We start from the raw sequence: 18,667 nt of genomic DNA on the forward strand, positions 1-18,667 counted from the left end.
GGCACAGAGCAGACCTACCCCTCACAGGAGACAGAGCAGACCTACCCCTGGGACACAGCACAGAGCAGAACCAGGCTAAACGTCTGGTTCAAGGGGCTGTGGGGGACAACACTGAGATGCTATTAGCCATCCCTCCCCAGCCTAGGAAGTCACCCCCAAATCAAGCCTATTCCTAAGAAGTGAAGGTTAAATAACAGATTTTTTTTTTTAATTAAGAAAAGTAGGGACAGAGAAAGGGATACTGAAGCAAACTCAGAAAGCTTTGCCCAGGTGCCTTCAATCTGAGATGTCTCTTTCCCCAGCAATGAAGCCCACCGTGCAAGCTGTGGCCAGGAGACGGACTTCTCATCCAGCAAGGACTCCTAGAAAAGTGAGAAGGGAAAAAAAGAAACCGAAGAAAAGTCCGTTTAAAAAAAAATTAAACATACTATAAATTATTGCATAAGATTGCTACATGTCACCCGGCGGTGGTGGCGCACACCTTTAATCCCAGCACTTGGGAGGCAGAGGCAGGTGGATTTCTGAGTTCGAGGCCAACCTGGTCTACAGAGTGAGTTCCAGGACAGCCAGGGTTATACAGAGAAACCCTGTCTCGAAAAAACAAAAACAAACAAACAAAAAAAAAAAAAACAAAAAAAGATTGCTACATGTCTCTAGACACTAATTTTTCATAATTATCTTATCATTGAAGAACAATCGTGGCTGACCCCTACTCTGAATCCTGCAGACTTGTGAATTCTAACGCTTCTTTGATGTGTGGCAGGTGAGCCGAACATGCCTAGGCATGATCTGGAGAGTGTGCGGGTCACAGAACAGAGGCCGAGATTGCTTTCCCATCTTGCTTTCCCCTTAACTAATCTTGCCTCCGCAGCCCTCGGGAGGAGTTGATGTCACTCTGCCCCGTCTCTAATGGTGCCCCAGTCCTATTAGAGCCCCACCTTTCCTTCCTTCGTTTATCCAGCTGCTCTCTAAGGTACTGAGCCACCGACGAATCTGAAAGACAGGTTTCTGTCTAAGTAGCTGAAACCCTCGTGACAAAGCAGGCAGCATTAGAGGAGGCTGCAGGTGTCACTCAGCAGTAGAGTATGCTTAGCATGCAGGAGTTGCTAAGTTTAACACCCAGTACCTCTCATCCACAAGGTGGTGTTGGTAACAGAAATAAAGGTAGCCGGCTGGAGAGATAGCTCAGCTGTTAAGAGCCCTGACTGCTCTTCCAGAGGTCCTGAGTTCAATTCCCAGCAACTCACAACCATCTGCAATGGGATCCGAAGCCTTCTTCTGGTGTGTCCGAACACAGCAACAGTGTACTCATGTATATAAAATAAATAAATTTTAAGAAAGGAAAGGAAAGGAAAGGAAAGTGGCGGTCTTTTCAAATATAGCCCTGGTGACACAATGATTGTAAGTAATTTAAAAACTGGAGAAATGAAGGAAATATACACCAGCTCTTAGTAGAAGAAACGGTGGCAGAGACAGCCTCTGGCAGCTTCCGCTCCACAGCCTCCACAGCTCCCTACAGTCACCAAGGGAAGAGGTAGAGACAGTAGGAGGGGGTCCCTAAACCGGGGGGGGGGGGGGGGGGGGGGGGGGTGTGTGTGGAGGGCGTGGTCTCATTAACACATGAAGACCTGAAGCCCCAGGGGAGAGGTGACCTGAGTTCAGGGGAGGGGCCTAGGCTGCTGGAGGCTTCCTAATTCTAAGCAATGGGCCCTCTCAAAGAAGTCAATGTCCCTAAGGGTGGGAGACCTGCTTCAGCCCCTCTCAGTCTGGGAGAGAAGGGCGTGGTCTCCTTGAAGGCTTTGGGCTGAGACCCTCCTCTCTGATCCCGGTTAGGTCAGTGACTCCCAGGGTTCTGCCAAAGAGATGGGCTGCTGTTTCCCTCTTGGCTACTGTGAACTTGCCCACATAAATACCAAGAAAGGCTCTGCCGGCCTTACTTCTCTGCGCTTGGTCCTGGTCCCCCGACTGGGCAGGACCATGGGACACTTGTTAATGCTGTGGGTGGCTGCGGGCATGTGCTATCCAGCCCTGGGTGCTTCTGCCTGGTAAGTCACTCTCCAGCCTTTAGTCCCCACCAAGGAAGCCACCCACTGCCTCAGCCCCGCTCACCTCAGGTTTTCTTTTTGGTAGGTCAGTGAACAACTTCCTGGTAACGGGTCCCAAGGTAGGATGGTCTTGCACCTCTCCTGTTTTTTATCCTCTGGGGTCTCTGATAGAACTCTCTGGGGACAGAAAAGAGGATCGGGGACCTCTCACCCAGAAATACAGCACTGTTTATTTTTGGTTGTGTTAACCTAGGGCCTTGTGTATGGGTAGGCAAGCCACCACTGAGCAATGTCCCCAGGTCCCAGGCTGGTTTCTTACTGGGAAGCTATCTGAGTTCTGCTTTCTCCCCGAGCCGACACGACCTGCACCCAGGGAAGCTCACAGCCCTTTCCCCGGCACAGGCCTATCTGACCTACACCGCCAGTGTGGCCTTGGGAGCTCAGATTGGCATGGAAGAGTGTAAGTTCCAGTTTGCCTGGGAACGGTGGAATTGTCCTGAGCATGCCTTTCAGTTTTCAACCCACAACAGGCTGCGAGCTGGTAAGTTTTCGTGGGACCACACCTCGCTATGGGCTGGTCGCGCATGCGTACATGAGATGTGTGTGCGTGCGGAGGGAAATAGGAAAGGGACCGGGCGGCTCCTGCGACGGTTTCCTTGCTATGTGACCCTGAGTGATGAGTGAGGGTCTTTCCCTCTCTCAACACATGGAGGAGGGGCTTCAGAAAATGCTGCTCGAAAAGCGTTTTGTACCATTTATGTATTTACTAGGGGGCATGTTGGGGGAGGAGGGACATTGGGAGAGACTTGAGGGACTGAACTCAGGTCATCAGATGCAAATGCCCTGACCCCCTGAGCCATCTCACAGGCCCTGGGGGTATTCTGAGGGTTGACTAAAACGACCAGAAAGGTATTATTACAAATGTTATGGCAGGTTCTGATTCATGTCTGCAGTGGAGTGCTTATATACATTCATCTTGCTCTGATTTTCATGAAGTGAAGTAAAAATGGAGAAAGGGAACATGGAGCCCTCAAAGGAGCCACCTTTGTCCCATCATCATGAAGGCCTGTGACAAGGAAGCCAAAAGATCAGAATGAGTTTGCCTCAAGTGGTTGTGTGTGCAGTGTGTGCATCTGTGGTGTTTATCTGTGTGTGATGAGTATATGTGTATGTGATGTATATGTGTGTGTATATGTGTGTCATGTGTATATGTGTATGTAATTTGTATGTGTATATATGTGTGGTGTGTGTAGTGTGTAGGAGTGATGTATGTATATGTGCATGTATATGTAAAATATGTGTGTGTATATGTGTGTGCATGTGCAATGTATGTGTATTTATGTGTGTGTGGTGTATATGTGTATGTCTGTGATGTGTGTGTATATGTGTGGGTCTGTGGGTGTGAGTGGTGTATGTGTGTATATGTGCATATATATGTATGTCTGAAAGTGTCTGTGTTTCGGTGTATATGTGTGTATGCAGGCATATGTGCATGTGTGTGTGTGTACATGTGCATGCTTATAATCAGAGGCAGTAGTTTATATGGAAAACCTTTTTACAGAAGCAATGGAGTTGCTGAGAAGAGTTAGGAGAGTATAAAGGAGATAACATGCAGGGCAGGAAGAGCTTCCTTCCCATGGAACCTGCAGGTAGACTAGGAAGTGTTTGTAAACTAAGACGTCGGGGGTGCGGGGAGATGGCTCAGTGGGTCAAGCACTGCACAAGCATGAGGACTTGGTTGGGATCTGGGTGTGGTAGCACACACCTAAAATCCTGTCTCTTGAAAACAGAGACAGGAGGAGCCCAGGGCCTTACTGACCAGACAGTCTAGCCAGCCACTGGGCTAGATTCAGTGAGAGACACTACCACAAAGTAAGACAGAGTAGAACTCGGGAAGACAATTGACCTTGGGCCTCTGCACATGCATCCATTCATACATGTACACACACATACACCAACTCTGTGCTCAGAAATAAAAGGTCATTGTCATTTACCTATGCCAGCCTTGCAGCTGATCTCACTACGTGTGTACTAGAGGACAGAAATCTAGGCTAGACTTTAGGTGAGCGAACTCTTGATCCGAAAACCACAGCTGGCCAGTAAGCAGCCTTAGCTTTGTAGTTCTTGACATTGCCAATTCCCCATCAGTAGCATGGGATGTCCATTCCTGCCTGGATGAAGTGCAGCCTGCTCTGAGGGCAAGGAACACCTTAACACAATGGGTGGGAGTGGGGACAGCAAGAGCTGTTGAGCAGCACTGTCTTACCAAGGCCTTTGCTTTGGGCTAACGAGGATTCACACAGTCAGACCCTGTTCCTCCCCAAAGCCACGAGAGAGACATCCTTCATTCATGCCATCCGCTCTGCTGCCATCATGTATGCAGTCACCAAGAACTGCAGCATGGGTGACTTGGAAAACTGCGGCTGTGACGAGTCACAAAATGGAAAAACAGGTAACAAACTTGCTCTCTGATACAGGCAGGAAGAGGTGGGACCTGCAGTGCTAAGCACAGACAGAATCTTTTAAAAACAGCCTCTGGCCTCAGCTCTCTTGAATCCCAGACTCTAGCAATCCCTTTCCTCCTGGGAGTTCATGAATTGATGAGACCAGGAATTAGAAAGGTTCTCTAAAACCAAGGAGACTCGGAGTGAGAAGCCTGGGGGAGTTGGAGACCAGTCCTGGTACAAGAAGAGCTTGTCCTCATCCAAAGCTACCCCACTATTTACAGACCTCTGAAGACCCAGGCCTGCTGCCAATAAGGGCAGAGGAGGTTCCGATATTATAGAGATCCAGAATGTTTGAGCTACAAAGAACCTCTGAGGCACCCAGGTCATCACACACGCCTGCTTCCTGTGGGTAGAGAGAACCTAGCAGCCCAGAGAGAGCTGAGGAGCTCAGGACCCCACCCACCCACTCCAAGCACCTCCATTCCCCTGCCTCAGCATCAGATACACAGAGCTTTGGCAGGTCCTCCTAGGTTTAGCTCTTCCCCTGGGATATAGCTGAAAGGTGTGTGCAGAACTCCTTTCCTTGTGTGTAGGTGGCCATGGCTGGATCTGGGGAGGCTGCAGTGACAATGTGGAATTCGGGGAAAAAATCTCCAGACTCTTCGTGGACGGTTTGGAGAAAGGGAAGGATGCCAGAGCCCTGGTGAACCTTCACAACAACAGGGCCGGCAGGCTGGTGCGTATAGGAGTCACCCAGTTTTGACAACAGTTCCTCACAGTCACCAAGCACTGTCTTACTCATCCCCAAAGCCGTTCAGGAAGAACTCTGTTCTCTGCCTGACAAAGACAGCTAAGTCAAAGCCAAGTGGCATGTCTGAGACAACACAGTTGATAAACCTTGCTTCCATGCAGTGTGTGTGTGTGTGTGTGTATGTGTGTGTGTGTGTGTGTGTGTATGTGTGTGTTCTCCAAAATGGGGTCTTTTAGGAAGCTCTGGCTTGCCTGGTAATTCACTATATAATCCTTGAACTCACGGCATTTCTCTTACCTTAACCTCCCAAGTGCCGGGATTACAAACATGAGCCACAAAACATGAGCCTTAAAAGATTTTAGTCACTTTTAACGATGTGCTAAGACATTCATAGAGGCCTACTTTTGCCCTAAAGTCTGCCTGGGGTTTGAGAAGTTGGGACAGTAGAATCTACTTTTCATCAAGGTTCTGGTAGGGTAACATTGTGAACTCAAATCTGGAAGCAAGTTGGACTTAGAACAAAAATCATTGAAATGTTCCTGGGAGCCTCCTCCTGGATATTCTGGCCACCATGGCCGGAGAGAGGCGCTTTCAAGGCAACTCCATCTGCTGCCTTGAGAGAAATGGGTTCAGATACCAGGAGCTCCCTTCTCTCTGAGAGGGCGTGAGCGAGTGTGTGTGTGTGGGAGGGTGGAGGAGACAGAATAGGGTGACAGGGGACAGACAAACCACCACAATTGCCATGACATGTCTAGCTCCAGGCTTCAAAAGAGATACAGTAACTGAGGTAATTTTTAAAAATGACTTATTTTTATTTTATGGACACTGGTGTTTTGCCTGCATGTGTGTCTGTGTGTGGGTGTCAGACATCCTGCCGCTGGAGTTACAGACGGTGTGGGTGCTGGGAACTGAACCTACATCCTCTGGAAGAGTCAGTGGCCAGTGCTCTTAACTGCTGAGCCTCTCTTCAGTCCCTTGAGGTTGTAATTTCTTTTACAATTTACAAAGCGTTGCTTTGACCGGTCTGTTTTGGTTTCCTTTTGGGGGGTTATGAGGTGCCGGAAACTAAATTCTGAGCCTCACACATACTAAGCAAGCACTCTCTACCCTTGGGCCCTGTTTCATCCAATACTTGTTGCAACTGGGCCAGGAAACACACTGAAGAAGTGATGGGCGTGAACCAAGACCCTATCTATGTTCCTGGCTTCCGTTATCTTCTTAGGCTTGGCCAGCTCCTGGTCCTATCCCCTTAACCCTGACCAGTCTCCCTGAAAAGACCTAAGGCAAGGTTAGGAGTGCCCCTCCCCAGTAATCTACGTCTCCAAAGCTAGGAACCACAGCTCTAGGATATTCCATTTGCTTGCTAGCCACTGGCCTTCTCCACCAAGTTATTCTTCGTGTTCTCCCTCTCCTCCTCCTCCTTCCCCTCCCCCACCCCCACCCCCCAAGGCAGTGAGGGCCTCCACGAAAAGGACCTGCAAGTGTCATGGCATCTCAGGAAGCTGCAGCATCCAGACGTGTTGGCTGCAGCTGGCTGACTTCCGGCAGATGGGAAATTACCTAAAGGCCAAGTATGACCGCGCACTGAAAATTGAGATGGATAAGCGCCAGCTAAGGGCTGGCAACAGAGCCGAGGGCCGCTGGGCTCTCACGGAGGCCTTCCTTCCCAGCACAGAGGCTGAGCTGATCTTCTTAGAGGGTTCTCCTGACTACTGCAACCGCAACGCCAGCCTGAGCATCCACGGCACAGAGGGGAGGGAGTGCCTGCAGAATGCCCGCAGTGCTTCCCGGCGGGAGCAGCGCAGCTGTGGGCGCCTGTGCACGGAGTGCGGGCTGCAGGTGGAGGAGAGGAGAGCAGAGGCCGTGAGCAGCTGTGACTGCAACTTTCAGTGGTGTTGCACTGTCAAGTGTGGCCAGTGCAGGCGTGTGGTGAGCAGATACTACTGCACACGCCCTGCAGGTAGTGCCAGGCCCCGGGGCAGGGGCAAGGACAGTGCCTGGTAACACCACCACAAATTCACGTGCTGCCTAGTTTCAGGACAGTGGAGATAGAGACTGAACTTCTGGCCTAGGGGACACAGACTGGAAAACAATTGGGACATCACAGGGTTAGCCCGTAGACCTTCCACGATAGGTGGGGTAGATGGATGATCTTTCAGCATCTTCTTCCCAGGACTGAAATCGGAACCTTGTTCTCCTGGCTTGTGGACCCAGCCTTTCCTGCGCAGTTACTCTTGGACTTAAGCAGCTTGTTAAAGAGGGAGTTTGATTTGGGTGCACATCCAGAGGACCCTGGAAGAACGTGTTCCATTAAGTTTCAGATACCTACCGTTCCACCCAGCTGTGCTGCTGGGAGTGTGAGGGAAGAGAAGTTAAAGGAAAGGAATTCTGGGGGCTGGAGAGATGGCTCAGTGGTTAAGGGCCCTGGCTGGCCCTCCAGAGGACTGGCTCACTTCACAGCACCCACTTGATGGCTGTGAGCCATCTGTACTTCTAGTTCCAGGGGATCCAATGTCTTTGCCTGGTCTCTGTGGCCACCAGGCACAAATGTGCACAGACAGACATTTATACATGTAAAATAATAAAGTAAAACTTACATTTTAAAACGGTAAGTTTTGTTCCCACCTGTGAAGAAGCACCCTTCCTCCATTCTGACCGAGTGCAGACAAACTCGTAGGAGACCTGGGGCGGGGACCAACTCTCTCCTACAAGGAGGTTGTTAGTGAGCTGGGTTTCTCATCTGCTTATGAACTCTAAAAAATCCTCCCCTCACCCCAAGTTACAGTCTAGGGAAACCAGGACCCAGGATGACCATGGATCTACCTCATTAGCCTCAGATCCAAAACAACACCAAATGGACAGACGATCAGGGCTTTCCAGACAAGATCCTAGAAGAGCCAGAGAACATCTCTGCTCTGTGACTTTTCCCAAACTGTAGACTCAGTTTTATTTGCAATAAATGCTTCTAGGGTATATCTAGGTGGGACTTTCCTTTTTTCTTTAAATATTTATTTTAATTTATGTGTATAAATGTTGTGCCTGTATGTGTGTCTATATGCCATACACAGGCAGTGGAAGTCAGAAGGAGAACTGGAGCTACAGATGGCTGAGCCACCATATGGATGCTGAGAATTGAGCTTGGGTTCAGCTATAAACGGAGAATGAGGCCAGGCTGACTCAAAAAGCAAAATAATCTGGGTGTGGTGGCGCTCCCCTCTAGTCCCAGCTGCAGAGAAGCAGGTTCATCTTTGTGAGTTTGAGGCCAGCTTGGTTTACAGAGTTCAGAACAGCCAGGGCTCTGTTACACAGAGAAACCTTGTATGTGTGTTGGGGGGTGGGGGCTAAATAAATAAAACTAAACATCAAGCCAGGTAGTGGGACATGCCTTTAATCCCAGCACTTAAGAGGCCAGCCTGGTCTATGGAGTGAGTTCCAGGGCAGCCAGGGCTACACAGAAAAACAACAAAACAATAAAAATGAGGTAACAGGAAAAGAATAAGCACAGGTTTGGGTGTAATTCAGAGTGATTTAAGCAGTTTGGGGAGTGAGCAAGCCCTTTGAACTTGGGATTCATTTGAAGTGTTTACCTCCTAGGGTGTAGACCTCCTAGGGTGTCTGCGCCCCAAGACCTGCCCCGGGGCAGTGGTCTAGGATAGCTGTGGATTCGGCTTCCCGCATTCACACTTTGACTTCTTCCAAAGGCCATCTCTGAATATCACCCCTCTTGGTGATAGCCCACAAAGCTGCTTGCCTCTTCCCCAAGCCACTGGGTTCCTAACTCTGAATTTCACAGCCCAAGGAAGCTGCCCAGACTGGCCAGGATCCCTGCCGGCAGGCAAGTGAAGGGACTGCCAAGAGCAGGCAGCGCTCCCCGGGTTTTGCTGTAACGTCTGTTTCTGTTTCGTTTGTACTTGCCTACAATAAACAAATATTGTGGCCATTGGAAAGGAGTGTACTTCTTAAGTGCCTGAAGGAATAATCAGTTTATCTTTTAATTTGAATTATGTGCATTATGTGGGGGTGGTGCTGATGCACTCTGGGTATCAAAGCAGGCCAGGGGGCTTTAGATTCCTTTGGAAGTGGAGTTAGAGATGATGGTGAGCGACCTGACAGGGCTGCTAGGAATGGAACTCAGGCCCAAGAACAGTACATATTCTTTTTCTTTAAAAAAAATATTATTTATTTTGGCTGTGAGCCACCACACGGTTGCTGGGAATTGAACTCAGGATCTCTAGAAGAACAGTCAGTGCTCTTAACCACCGAGCCATGCCTCCAGCCCAAGAGTGCATATTCTTAACCGCTGAATGAACACTCCAGCTCCAACAGTCAGCTCATTTTAAACTGTTTTCAGTTTCAGGTTGTAGTGGAATGCTCACTAAGGAAGTTGGTATCATGAGAGACACCATGAGCGAGCTGCCTTTAAGGCCTAGCCTGGCCTGGTCTGACCTCTATAGCTTCCAGTTTTTAAACCCCTACATGTATTGGAGAGCAGATACAATGGGGAACCTATAGAAACACTTTTCTCCGTGGCCTACTTCGAAGCAAAGGCCTGCATAACAGTGACAGCAGAGAAAGGCGGTGTGGACGAGGCTGTGATGACAGGGACAGCAGAGAGACAAACTAGAGGGCAAAGGCTTTGAGCAGGCAGCCCAGGGAAAGACTGATTTCCTGGGAAGTAAAAAGCTTGAAATTGTGTGATCCTGAGTGTCAACCCTCGATAAATGTGGATTTCAAAGTACCCAGCCTGACACTCGATTCGAGCTGTGAAGCTATGTTAGGGAAATGAACAGACTCCGTTTTCTCCCTGTTTCCATCCAAGGCACCTGCCGCCCCAGCATTCCACCCCTACCTACCTCCTGAGCCCACACTGAGTTGATGTATCCCAATACTCTCGGAACGGAGGTGTTCGGAAACAAAGCCACCCCTGCTGCTTTGTTTAAGGCACCCAGGAGAACACGCCCTGTGGTTCCCCAGGAGCTATAGAGGAGTTTTTGCTAAGAAAGCACAAAGAAAAAAAGAATTCTGAGGAAAGTTGTTGAACACCCCCCCCCCCAAAAAGCTGGTGTCTTCTTGCAAGTCTCCCCCACCCTCATCCATCTTGTCTCCAAAGTCACCAACTGTCATAGCTACCAACCTGCAGCATGGACGCTCAGCCAGGAGCTAAAGGAATTTAGATTTCTTCACATCCATCACCTTCCTGCCAGCCTCATTCAAATTCATCAGTTACAACCCTGCCGTCATTTCCTCTCGGTGCTTCCTTAACGAGCTGGCTACCATTAAGGTGACAAAATAAAAGTCACACGTTCAATAGGTTCAGAGTCGGGAAACAGGCAGATGGAACCCTCAGTTCCATAGTGGACTTGAGAATCCGCTGGAAGGGGGGAATTCAGTGAGGGAAGCTTGCCCCTGAGCCACTCACTTTACCTGGAAAGTGGACTCGTGTATTTTTGGTTCAGACTAGAAAATGCACTTATGTTAGTCACAAGCCCCGATCAGACTCTTCCCCACTGCTGTCTTCTCGTCCTTCCCAGGTGAACTCCGATGTGAGAAGAATTAGGACTCCCCCCTCCAAAAACAAACAAACAAAGCCCCTGAAGCCTGTTTTCCATAGCCTGCCAGGCTGTCCCACTGACATAAACTCAGATAGCAGTTTGATAATCTTTCAGGGTACAGGAACCACGATGAGAAGGGTATTAGACTTGCCAAATGACCCTCTCCATCAGTCTTCAGAACATCTAAAATTAGCGGGGGCTGAGGTATGGCTCCAGGTAGGATGCATACGCAGCATGCACAAAGCCCTGGGTTCAGCTCTATAACCCCATGTTTAAAGGCTATAAAACACCCCATGTTTAAAGGCTATGATTATTCCTTCTTATAGCGACTCAGAGAGGGCAAGCACCCCAACCTGAAAGAAACAACAGGGAGGTGGGTTTGAATCAGACCTGTCACCTCATAAATTCAAATTCTTCCCTTTACAACCATTTCCCCTGTAGGGAGCCCAGAGTCTCCAGCAACGCTGTAGCCACCCCGACAGCTTTGAAGAGCGAGAACCATTCACATGCAGTATAAGGTGTCTTCCTCCTCTCTCCTCTACAAGTGAGAGAGTTATATTTCTCAGCCCTTCTCCTGAATAAAGACCTTAACTTTTGACTTGCAAAAGCCTTCCTTAGAATGTTAAAGCAGCTGGCCCGGCACCTGCTGACTGGGGAGGGCGGACTTCTAATTCTCCAAGCGGCACTCAAAGGAAAAAAACAAAAACCAAAACCAAATCATTATGTATTCATTAGAGGTCAAAGTTTCAAAAGAGGGGATACTGCTGAAGGCAGAGGAGGGAAGACGCTACCCTAAGGGAAACCCTAGTCCCACACCACAAACTGCCTGTGATTCTCAGTGGTGACAGAAAACACCAGGTTGAGAAAAAAACAAAATGAAAGCAAGAACCACTTCAAAGGGTTAAAATTCAGCTCTAAGCTCCTGGTCCCACTCCTCTCCCTACGACCGACCGACCGACCGACCGACCGACTGACCGACCGACCGACCCGATCGGAGGAAAGAATCCTACAGAGCAGAGGAGAGGAGAGAAGAATAGACCCCTACCCCTGAGCAATCTCCAGGGCTGATGCCCTGGTCATTCAAGTCAGGCTGCTCTTCTCAGGGTGAGGCAACAGAAAAGCAATCTGTAATAACCCGAGAGAGGCATGGACACAGTTAGCTAAGCCCTGGATCCTCAGACTGAACGTTGTCAGAGAAGTTAGAGAGACGATGGAAAGGGGACTGGGGATGTGGACAGGAGGAGGTTGGGTACAGAGGGGCCTTGTGGTTGGTGCACCAGGTGTCTAAGAACATACACTCAAAATAATGATGAAAAAACAGACAACCAAAGAAAAAGATTATTTCACTGGGGTTCAGAGAACTTTTTTTTTTAAATTGTAATTATCTGACTCTGAGGTTAAAACTCTCAGTAAATAATGATGTCGTTTCCTAGCTGGTGTGGTGCCACATACCTGTAATCCTAGCAGTTGGAAGGCAGAGACAAAAGGATAGGGAATTTACAGTTATTCTCAGCTGCATGTGTGTGTGTGTGTGAGAGAGAGAGAGAGAGAGAGAGAGAGAGAGAGAGAGAGAGAGAGAGAAGCTGGGTGTGGTAGTGCAGGCAGGTGGATCTCTGAGTTCCAGACCAACATCTTCTACAGAGCTAGTGCCAGGGCTATACAGAGAAACTGTGTCTAGAAAGGAGAAGAGGAAGAAGAGGAGAAAGAAGAGGAAGAGAAGAAAGAGGAAGAAGAGGAAGAGGGAAAAGAAAGTAAAAGAAAGAACAGCACACACACTGTTTTGGGTTTATTGATCGTCCTGAGTTTATTTGTTTGTTTGAGACAAGGCCTTGTTATGCAGCCTAGGCCGGCTTTGAACTAGAGATCCTTATGTCTCGGCCTCCAAGTCCTGAGATGACAGCCAGGCACCTCCTATCCAGCCGTGCACCCTGTCTTGAAAGGCCATCAGAAGAAGGAATGACAGTGCTTCTCTTCCTGGGACAGGTGCTTGTAAGACACTTGGTAAGCCTCTGTCTTCTAAGGGCCCGTGTTTTATGTTCAAGTCTTCAACTATTCCTAATTCTATGAGAATAGCCCCAACACTCCAGTTTCTCACTAGTTAACTCTAGGCCAGAACAGGCCACATGAGACACTATCTTTTCCCCCCAGAGACTCTATCATAAAAACAAAAACAAAAATGGAAACTCACAATGGAGCTGACACCTCTCTCGTGGAGGTAGGACCATAATGCCATCATCAAAATCCCATTAGATTCCGTGGCCTCTGGAAAGACAGGATTCTTTCTATTATGTCTTAGTTTATGGCTTTTATTGAAAGTGCAATTATTATGACTCTGTCATTCGGAAAAGTGTCCTGGATTTTTGGTTTATTTGTAGTTTGGGGGATCCAACTCAGGGCCTTGTGCATGAAAGGCAGGTGCTCTACCGCCAAGCTAGGTCCCCAACTTGTCTCTGTTTCAAGACAGTCTTGTTATGTATTTGTGCTAACCTAAAACCAGCTATGTAGGTTAGAACTGGCCTCAAACTTTCAGGAAGGACTCTATGCCTCAGATCCCCGGGCAGGGTGGCACACTTCTGTTATCCCAGCCCTGGGGAGGCAAAAACAGGTGAATCTCTGGAGTTTCCTGACCAGCCCAGCTTGAGCGATGTGGTTCAGGTTCAAAATAGGGTGATAAGCAACTGCAGAAGAGCCTTGATGTCTCAGCCGGGCGTGGTGGCACACGCCTTTAATCCCAGCACTCGGGAGGCAGAGGCAGGAGGATTTTTGAGTTCCAGGCCAGCCTGGTCTACAAAGTGAGTTCCAGGACAGCCAGGGCTATAGAGAAACCCTGTCTCGAAAACAAACAAACAAACAAACAAACAAACAAAGGCCTTGATGTCAATCTCTGGCCTTCTACACACATGCTTGCTCATGTGCATACCTACAAACACATATGTACATTATGTGGGGGGAGGGTGTGCACGTGTGCAAGCACATGGCCAGTAAGATGGCTCAGCAGATAAAGGCACTCAGGCCTAATGATCTGAAAATCAGTCCCTGAAATTCAGATAAATTTGATTTATCTGATAAAGATTGAAAGAGAACCTCTCCATGTTGGCCTTTGACCTCTATACAAGCTGCCGTGCCACACCCCCCAACCATGCACACCCAAAATAATGATAATGATAGTAATAAATACTTGTACTCAGCCTCAACAGATGCATAAAAGCAAGCACAGTTACAGCATGCCCCATGATAAACATTCTAATGGACTGCCCAGGGCAGAGACCCCAGGGGTTAAACGTAGCACCGGGACAGCAAAGAGAGCAGCAGTTCCAGAACAGGAAAGCACTGCCTGCCCTCTGCCTACTGTGGTCTTTTAGTTTTAAACAAATCCATGCTTCTTAGTGGGAAGGTAAAATCATGACAGGTTGTGGGTGCAGAAATAAGGTTTTTGTTCGTCTAACAGTTGACAACAGAGAACAGGCTTTTCCATTGAGCCTTGGTCAGTCAGGTGTGGGGGGCATAGAGGGAAAATTGAGAAGGAGTAGTTTATTATTACGGCTTTCTGTGTGTGTGTCTGTGTGTGTCTGTCTCTTTCTCTCTGTCTCTCTCTCTCTCTCTCTCACACACACACACACACACACAGAAATAGAATCCTTTGCCTTGGGCATAAGGGTCATAACCAGTATGATAAGTTGTCATTTAGCAGAGGAGGAAATTGAAGCTTCAGTTCCTTTGGTGGCACGAATGGGGTTGATGACAGCATTCAGTCAGTCAGCAAGAGGCGCTTTTACCAACTTTGTTTTGCAAAACAAAACCATTCACGTTCACACTCAGTTGGTCATTTCCATAGATTAACACAAGAGACCCCTGGAGAGCAAGGCGTCGAGGACAACTCTTCCTGAGAAATGAAGGGTTAATCCAGGGCCAGCAGAGTGGGGAGCTTTGTGAGATCTTTTGGGTCTTTGGCACCCTACATTTCCCATCCCTCCCAGAGCCCCTCTCTCTCTCACCTGCATCCTCAGGTTGACTCTATAATCTCTAGAGTTTGGAGGACAGGGCTGGGTGAAGGCTAAGAATGTGTCTTCCCATCATATATTTGAGTCTCCTTACATCAAAGCTGGGGAGTATGGTATGGTAAGGGAAAACGTAACAAGAAGCCATGAGCAGTGTGTTAGTCAGGGTTCTTTCTCTAGAGAAACAGAATGGATAAAAGGAATGGTAGAATTATATCTATATATTTGAATTTGTTAGAGTGGCTTACAGGCTAAGGTCCAGCTAGTCCAACAGTGGTTGTCTCCCAATAGAAAGTCTGAGAATCCAGATGAAGTCTGAAAAAAGTATCAACACAAACATGAACAAATTTCAAAGGAATTTATGTGAGTTGTATCACTTGCCAAAGAAAGTTATGATGAAGGCCATGGGCCTTAACTCTTCTTGGGATGAGATCGTCACTGTAGCCCTAGGTTCGAGTTCATGGCTTCACACAAGGGCCTTGATGGGGGTTCTAGGGATCCAGTGCTTAAGAAGAACCACTTTATCCATGAGCCATCTCACTAGGCCTAGTTTTTGGTTTTGTTTTCATTTTATAATTTTATGTATATGGGGGTACTGGCTAGTTTTGTGGGTCAACTTAACACAGGCTGGAGTTATCACAGAGAAAGGAGCTTCAGTTGAGGAAATGCTTCCATGAGATCCAGCTGTGAGGCATTTTTTCAACTAGTGATCAGTGCCATCCCTGGGCTGGTAGTCTTGAGTTTTATAAGCAAGCAAGCTGAGCAAGCCAGGGGAAGCAAGCCAGTATGTAACATCCCTCCATGGCCTCTGCATCTGCTCCTGCTTCCTGCCCTGTGTGAGTTCCAGTCCTGACTTCCTTTGGTGATGAACAGCAATGTGAATCTGTAAGCTGAATAAACCCTTTCCTCCCCAACTTGCTTCTTGGTCATGATGTTTTGTGCAGGAATAGAAACCCTGACTAAGACAATGGGTGTTTTCTTGCTTATTGTCTGTGCACCAAATAAGTGCCTGATGCCAAAGGAGCCCAGCCAAAAGAGGGCACTGGATCCATGGGACTGGAGTTACAGACAGTCTATACATTAGATGGGTGCTGAGAATCAAACCTGGGTCCTCTGCACGACCAGCCAGGGCTTTTAACAGCTGACCCAGCTTTATATCCCCTAATTCTGATTCTTGACATAGGCAGGGACCACTTGTGCTGGCTAGTTTTGTTAACTTGACACAAGCTAGAGTTATCTGAAAAGGGAACTCCAGTTGAGAAAATGCCTCCATAAAAGCAAGCTGTAAGGCATTTTCTTTTATTTTCTCTTCTTAAAGATTTATTTATTATATATGAGTACACTGTTGGTTTCTAGAGACACACCAGAAGAGGGCATCAGATCTCATTACAGATGGTTGTGAGCCACCATGTGATTGCTGGGAATTGAACTCATGACCTCTGGAAGAGCAGTCAGTGCTCTTAACCGATGAACCATCTCTCCAGCTCAATAAGGCATTTTCTTAATTAGTGATTAATGGGGGAGGGTTTAGCCCATTGTTGGTGGTGCCATTCTTGGGCTGGCAGTCTGGGGTTCTAAATGAAATCAGGCTAGCTGGCTGTGGTAGTACACTTCTAGAACTTAGGAGGCAGAGGCAGGTGGATCTCTGATCAGGTTCAAGGATAGCCTGTTTTACAGAGTGAGTTCCAGGACAGCCCGAGCTACATAGTAAGACCCTGTCTAGACTAAAACAACAACAAAGGGGGGGGGCGGGGAGAAATGAAGGAAAGAACAAAAGAAAAGAAAGGCTGAGGGCTGGAGAGATGGCTCAGTGGTTAAGAGTGCTGACTGCTCTTCCAGAGGTCATGAGTTCAATTCCCAGCAACCACATGGTGGCTCACAGCCATCTGTAATGAGATCTGATGCCCTCCCTCTTCTGATGTGTCTGAAGACAGCTACAGTGTACTCACATATATAAAATGAATAATTTATTATTTTAAGACAGGCTTTTTTCTCTCATGAGCTCCAGGTTGTCCTGGAACTTGATATATAACTAAGGAGATAATGGCCTTGAATGGCTGGACTTTTTGCCTTTCCCTCCCAAGCATGACACCATGCCCAGCTTTATGTGATTCTGTACTGAACCCAGTGCTTGATGCTTGCTGGGAAAACTCTGCCAACTGAGCTATATCCCTATACACAAGGGTGTTCATTCCTCTACTCTGTGACACGCTTATTTCACAGCCTTGGGGCAACTATGTAGAGGTCATGGCAGGGCTGGGATGCAGGAAGCCCTGGACTCAACACAGTACCAGATAACCTAGAGGTACTGCTGCCCTCCTGCAATCCCAGCATGCAGAGCGGGGAGAACTAGGAGCTCAAGGTTATCTGCTGCTGCGTGTCGAGTCTGGGCAGTGCTGGGATACATGAAACACTGTCTCTAGAAAAGAGAGAGAAGAGAGAAAGGAAGGAAGGAAGGAAGGAAGGAAGGAAGGAAGGAAGGAAAAGAAGAGGGGATAAAGGAACAGAAAAAAGGTGAAAGAAAAGTAAATAAGAAAATAAAAAGTGAAAGGGGGGCTGGTGATGGTCAGAGGGTGAGGGTGCCTGCTACCAAGCCTGAAGGCTTGAGGGTTTCCCAGAGTCCTCAGGATAGAAGGAGAAAACTGATTCTCCATAGCCCGCTGAGTTCTATAGCACTGTGACATTTGCACACCACTCACACTAAATAAAGAAATGTTAAAGGGAAGAAAAGACTGTAGCTGGTGTGGTGGCTCAGGCCCATAGTCCAGTATTCAAGAGGCTAAGGCAGAAGGAACAGAGCTGGGATACCTATGATGCTGTCTGAACAGAGAACATGCAAAGACTTGGACTCCATCAAAAGACCCAGATCAAACAGGCTGGTGCCTGGGGCTTAGAGCAATCAGTGCACCAACCTATATAAAAGGAGGCAGGGTTCCTCCACCCATTTTAGAAAGATGGACAAAACTATGAGTTCACTGATGGAATGATGGCCTTAACACTATGACCCGACTTCATTTAGGACATATTCTGTGTTCTCTCAAGTGTAGGTCTTTTCTTTCTTAGCCATCCTTGAAAGGCTTGAAAGAATGAATAACAGTTTGCTCTTTGTATATTGAGCCCACACCTGTAAGGCAACAACTGGTCAAACTAAACTAAACTGGAATCTGGAATCCTCACAGCAACCACACCGTAACTGGGATGAGGAAGCCTAGGGCAGCCGGCTTAGCATGTGTCCAGTCTGTGGGTGGGGGAGAGCCATGGCTGACACAAAGGCCTGCACCACAGAGGGAAGGTGTTCATTTCCAAAGCTTCTGCCTACATAAAGACGGCTTCAGGCTACTCCTGGTATAACCATCGTATGGCACCAAAAGGCACTGACCAAATAGATAAGCTAATGACCGCTTGAAATGCTCTTAACACTGGCAAGGGTCAGAAACACTAGATAGGGGCTGGTGAGCTGGCTCAGCAGGTAAGAGCACTGACCTGAGTTCAAATCCCAGCAACCACATGGTAGCTCACAGCCACCCGTAATGAGATCTGGAGCCCCCTTCTGGTTTGTCTAAAGACAGCTACAGTGTACTTATTTATAATAATACATTAATCTTTGGGCTGGAGCAAGCAGGCCTACCGGAGCAAGCGGGGTTGACTGGACCGAGCAGAGGAATTCAATTCCCAACAACCACATGAAGGTTCACAACCATCTGAACAGCTACAGTGTACTCGNATACATAAAATAAATAAATAAATCTTTTAAAAAAGAAAAAGGCCTGGGCATATATCCAGAAGATGTTCTAACCGGTAAGAAGGTCACATGCTCCACTATGTTCATAGTATCCTTATTTATAATAGCCAGAAGCTGGAAAGAACCCAGATG

At 47.9% G+C, this 18,667-nt stretch overlaps 1 protein-coding gene across 1 annotated transcript; it reads left to right on the forward strand.

Annotated features, from left to right (window-relative positions):
- Window positions 1-1,971: 1,971 nt before the first annotated feature.
- Wnt8a (Wnt family member 8A) lies at window positions 1,972-7,247 on the forward strand. Its single transcript, XM_021151107.1, has 6 exons — window positions 1,972-2,045; window positions 2,131-2,164; window positions 2,448-2,586; window positions 4,372-4,497; window positions 5,086-5,228; window positions 6,693-7,247. The coding sequence occupies exons 1-6, from the start codon at window positions 1,978-1,980 to the stop codon at window positions 7,245-7,247; spliced, it is 1,065 nt and encodes a 354-aa protein (XP_021006766.1). The 5' UTR covers window positions 1,972-1,977.
- The last annotated feature ends 11,420 nt before the right edge of the window (window positions 7,248-18,667 follow it).

Source organism: Mus caroli, chromosome 18, assembly GCF_900094665.2.
Source record: "Mus caroli chromosome 18, CAROLI_EIJ_v1.1, whole genome shotgun sequence".
Lineage (NCBI taxonomy): Eukaryota > Metazoa > Chordata > Mammalia > Rodentia > Muridae > Mus > Mus caroli.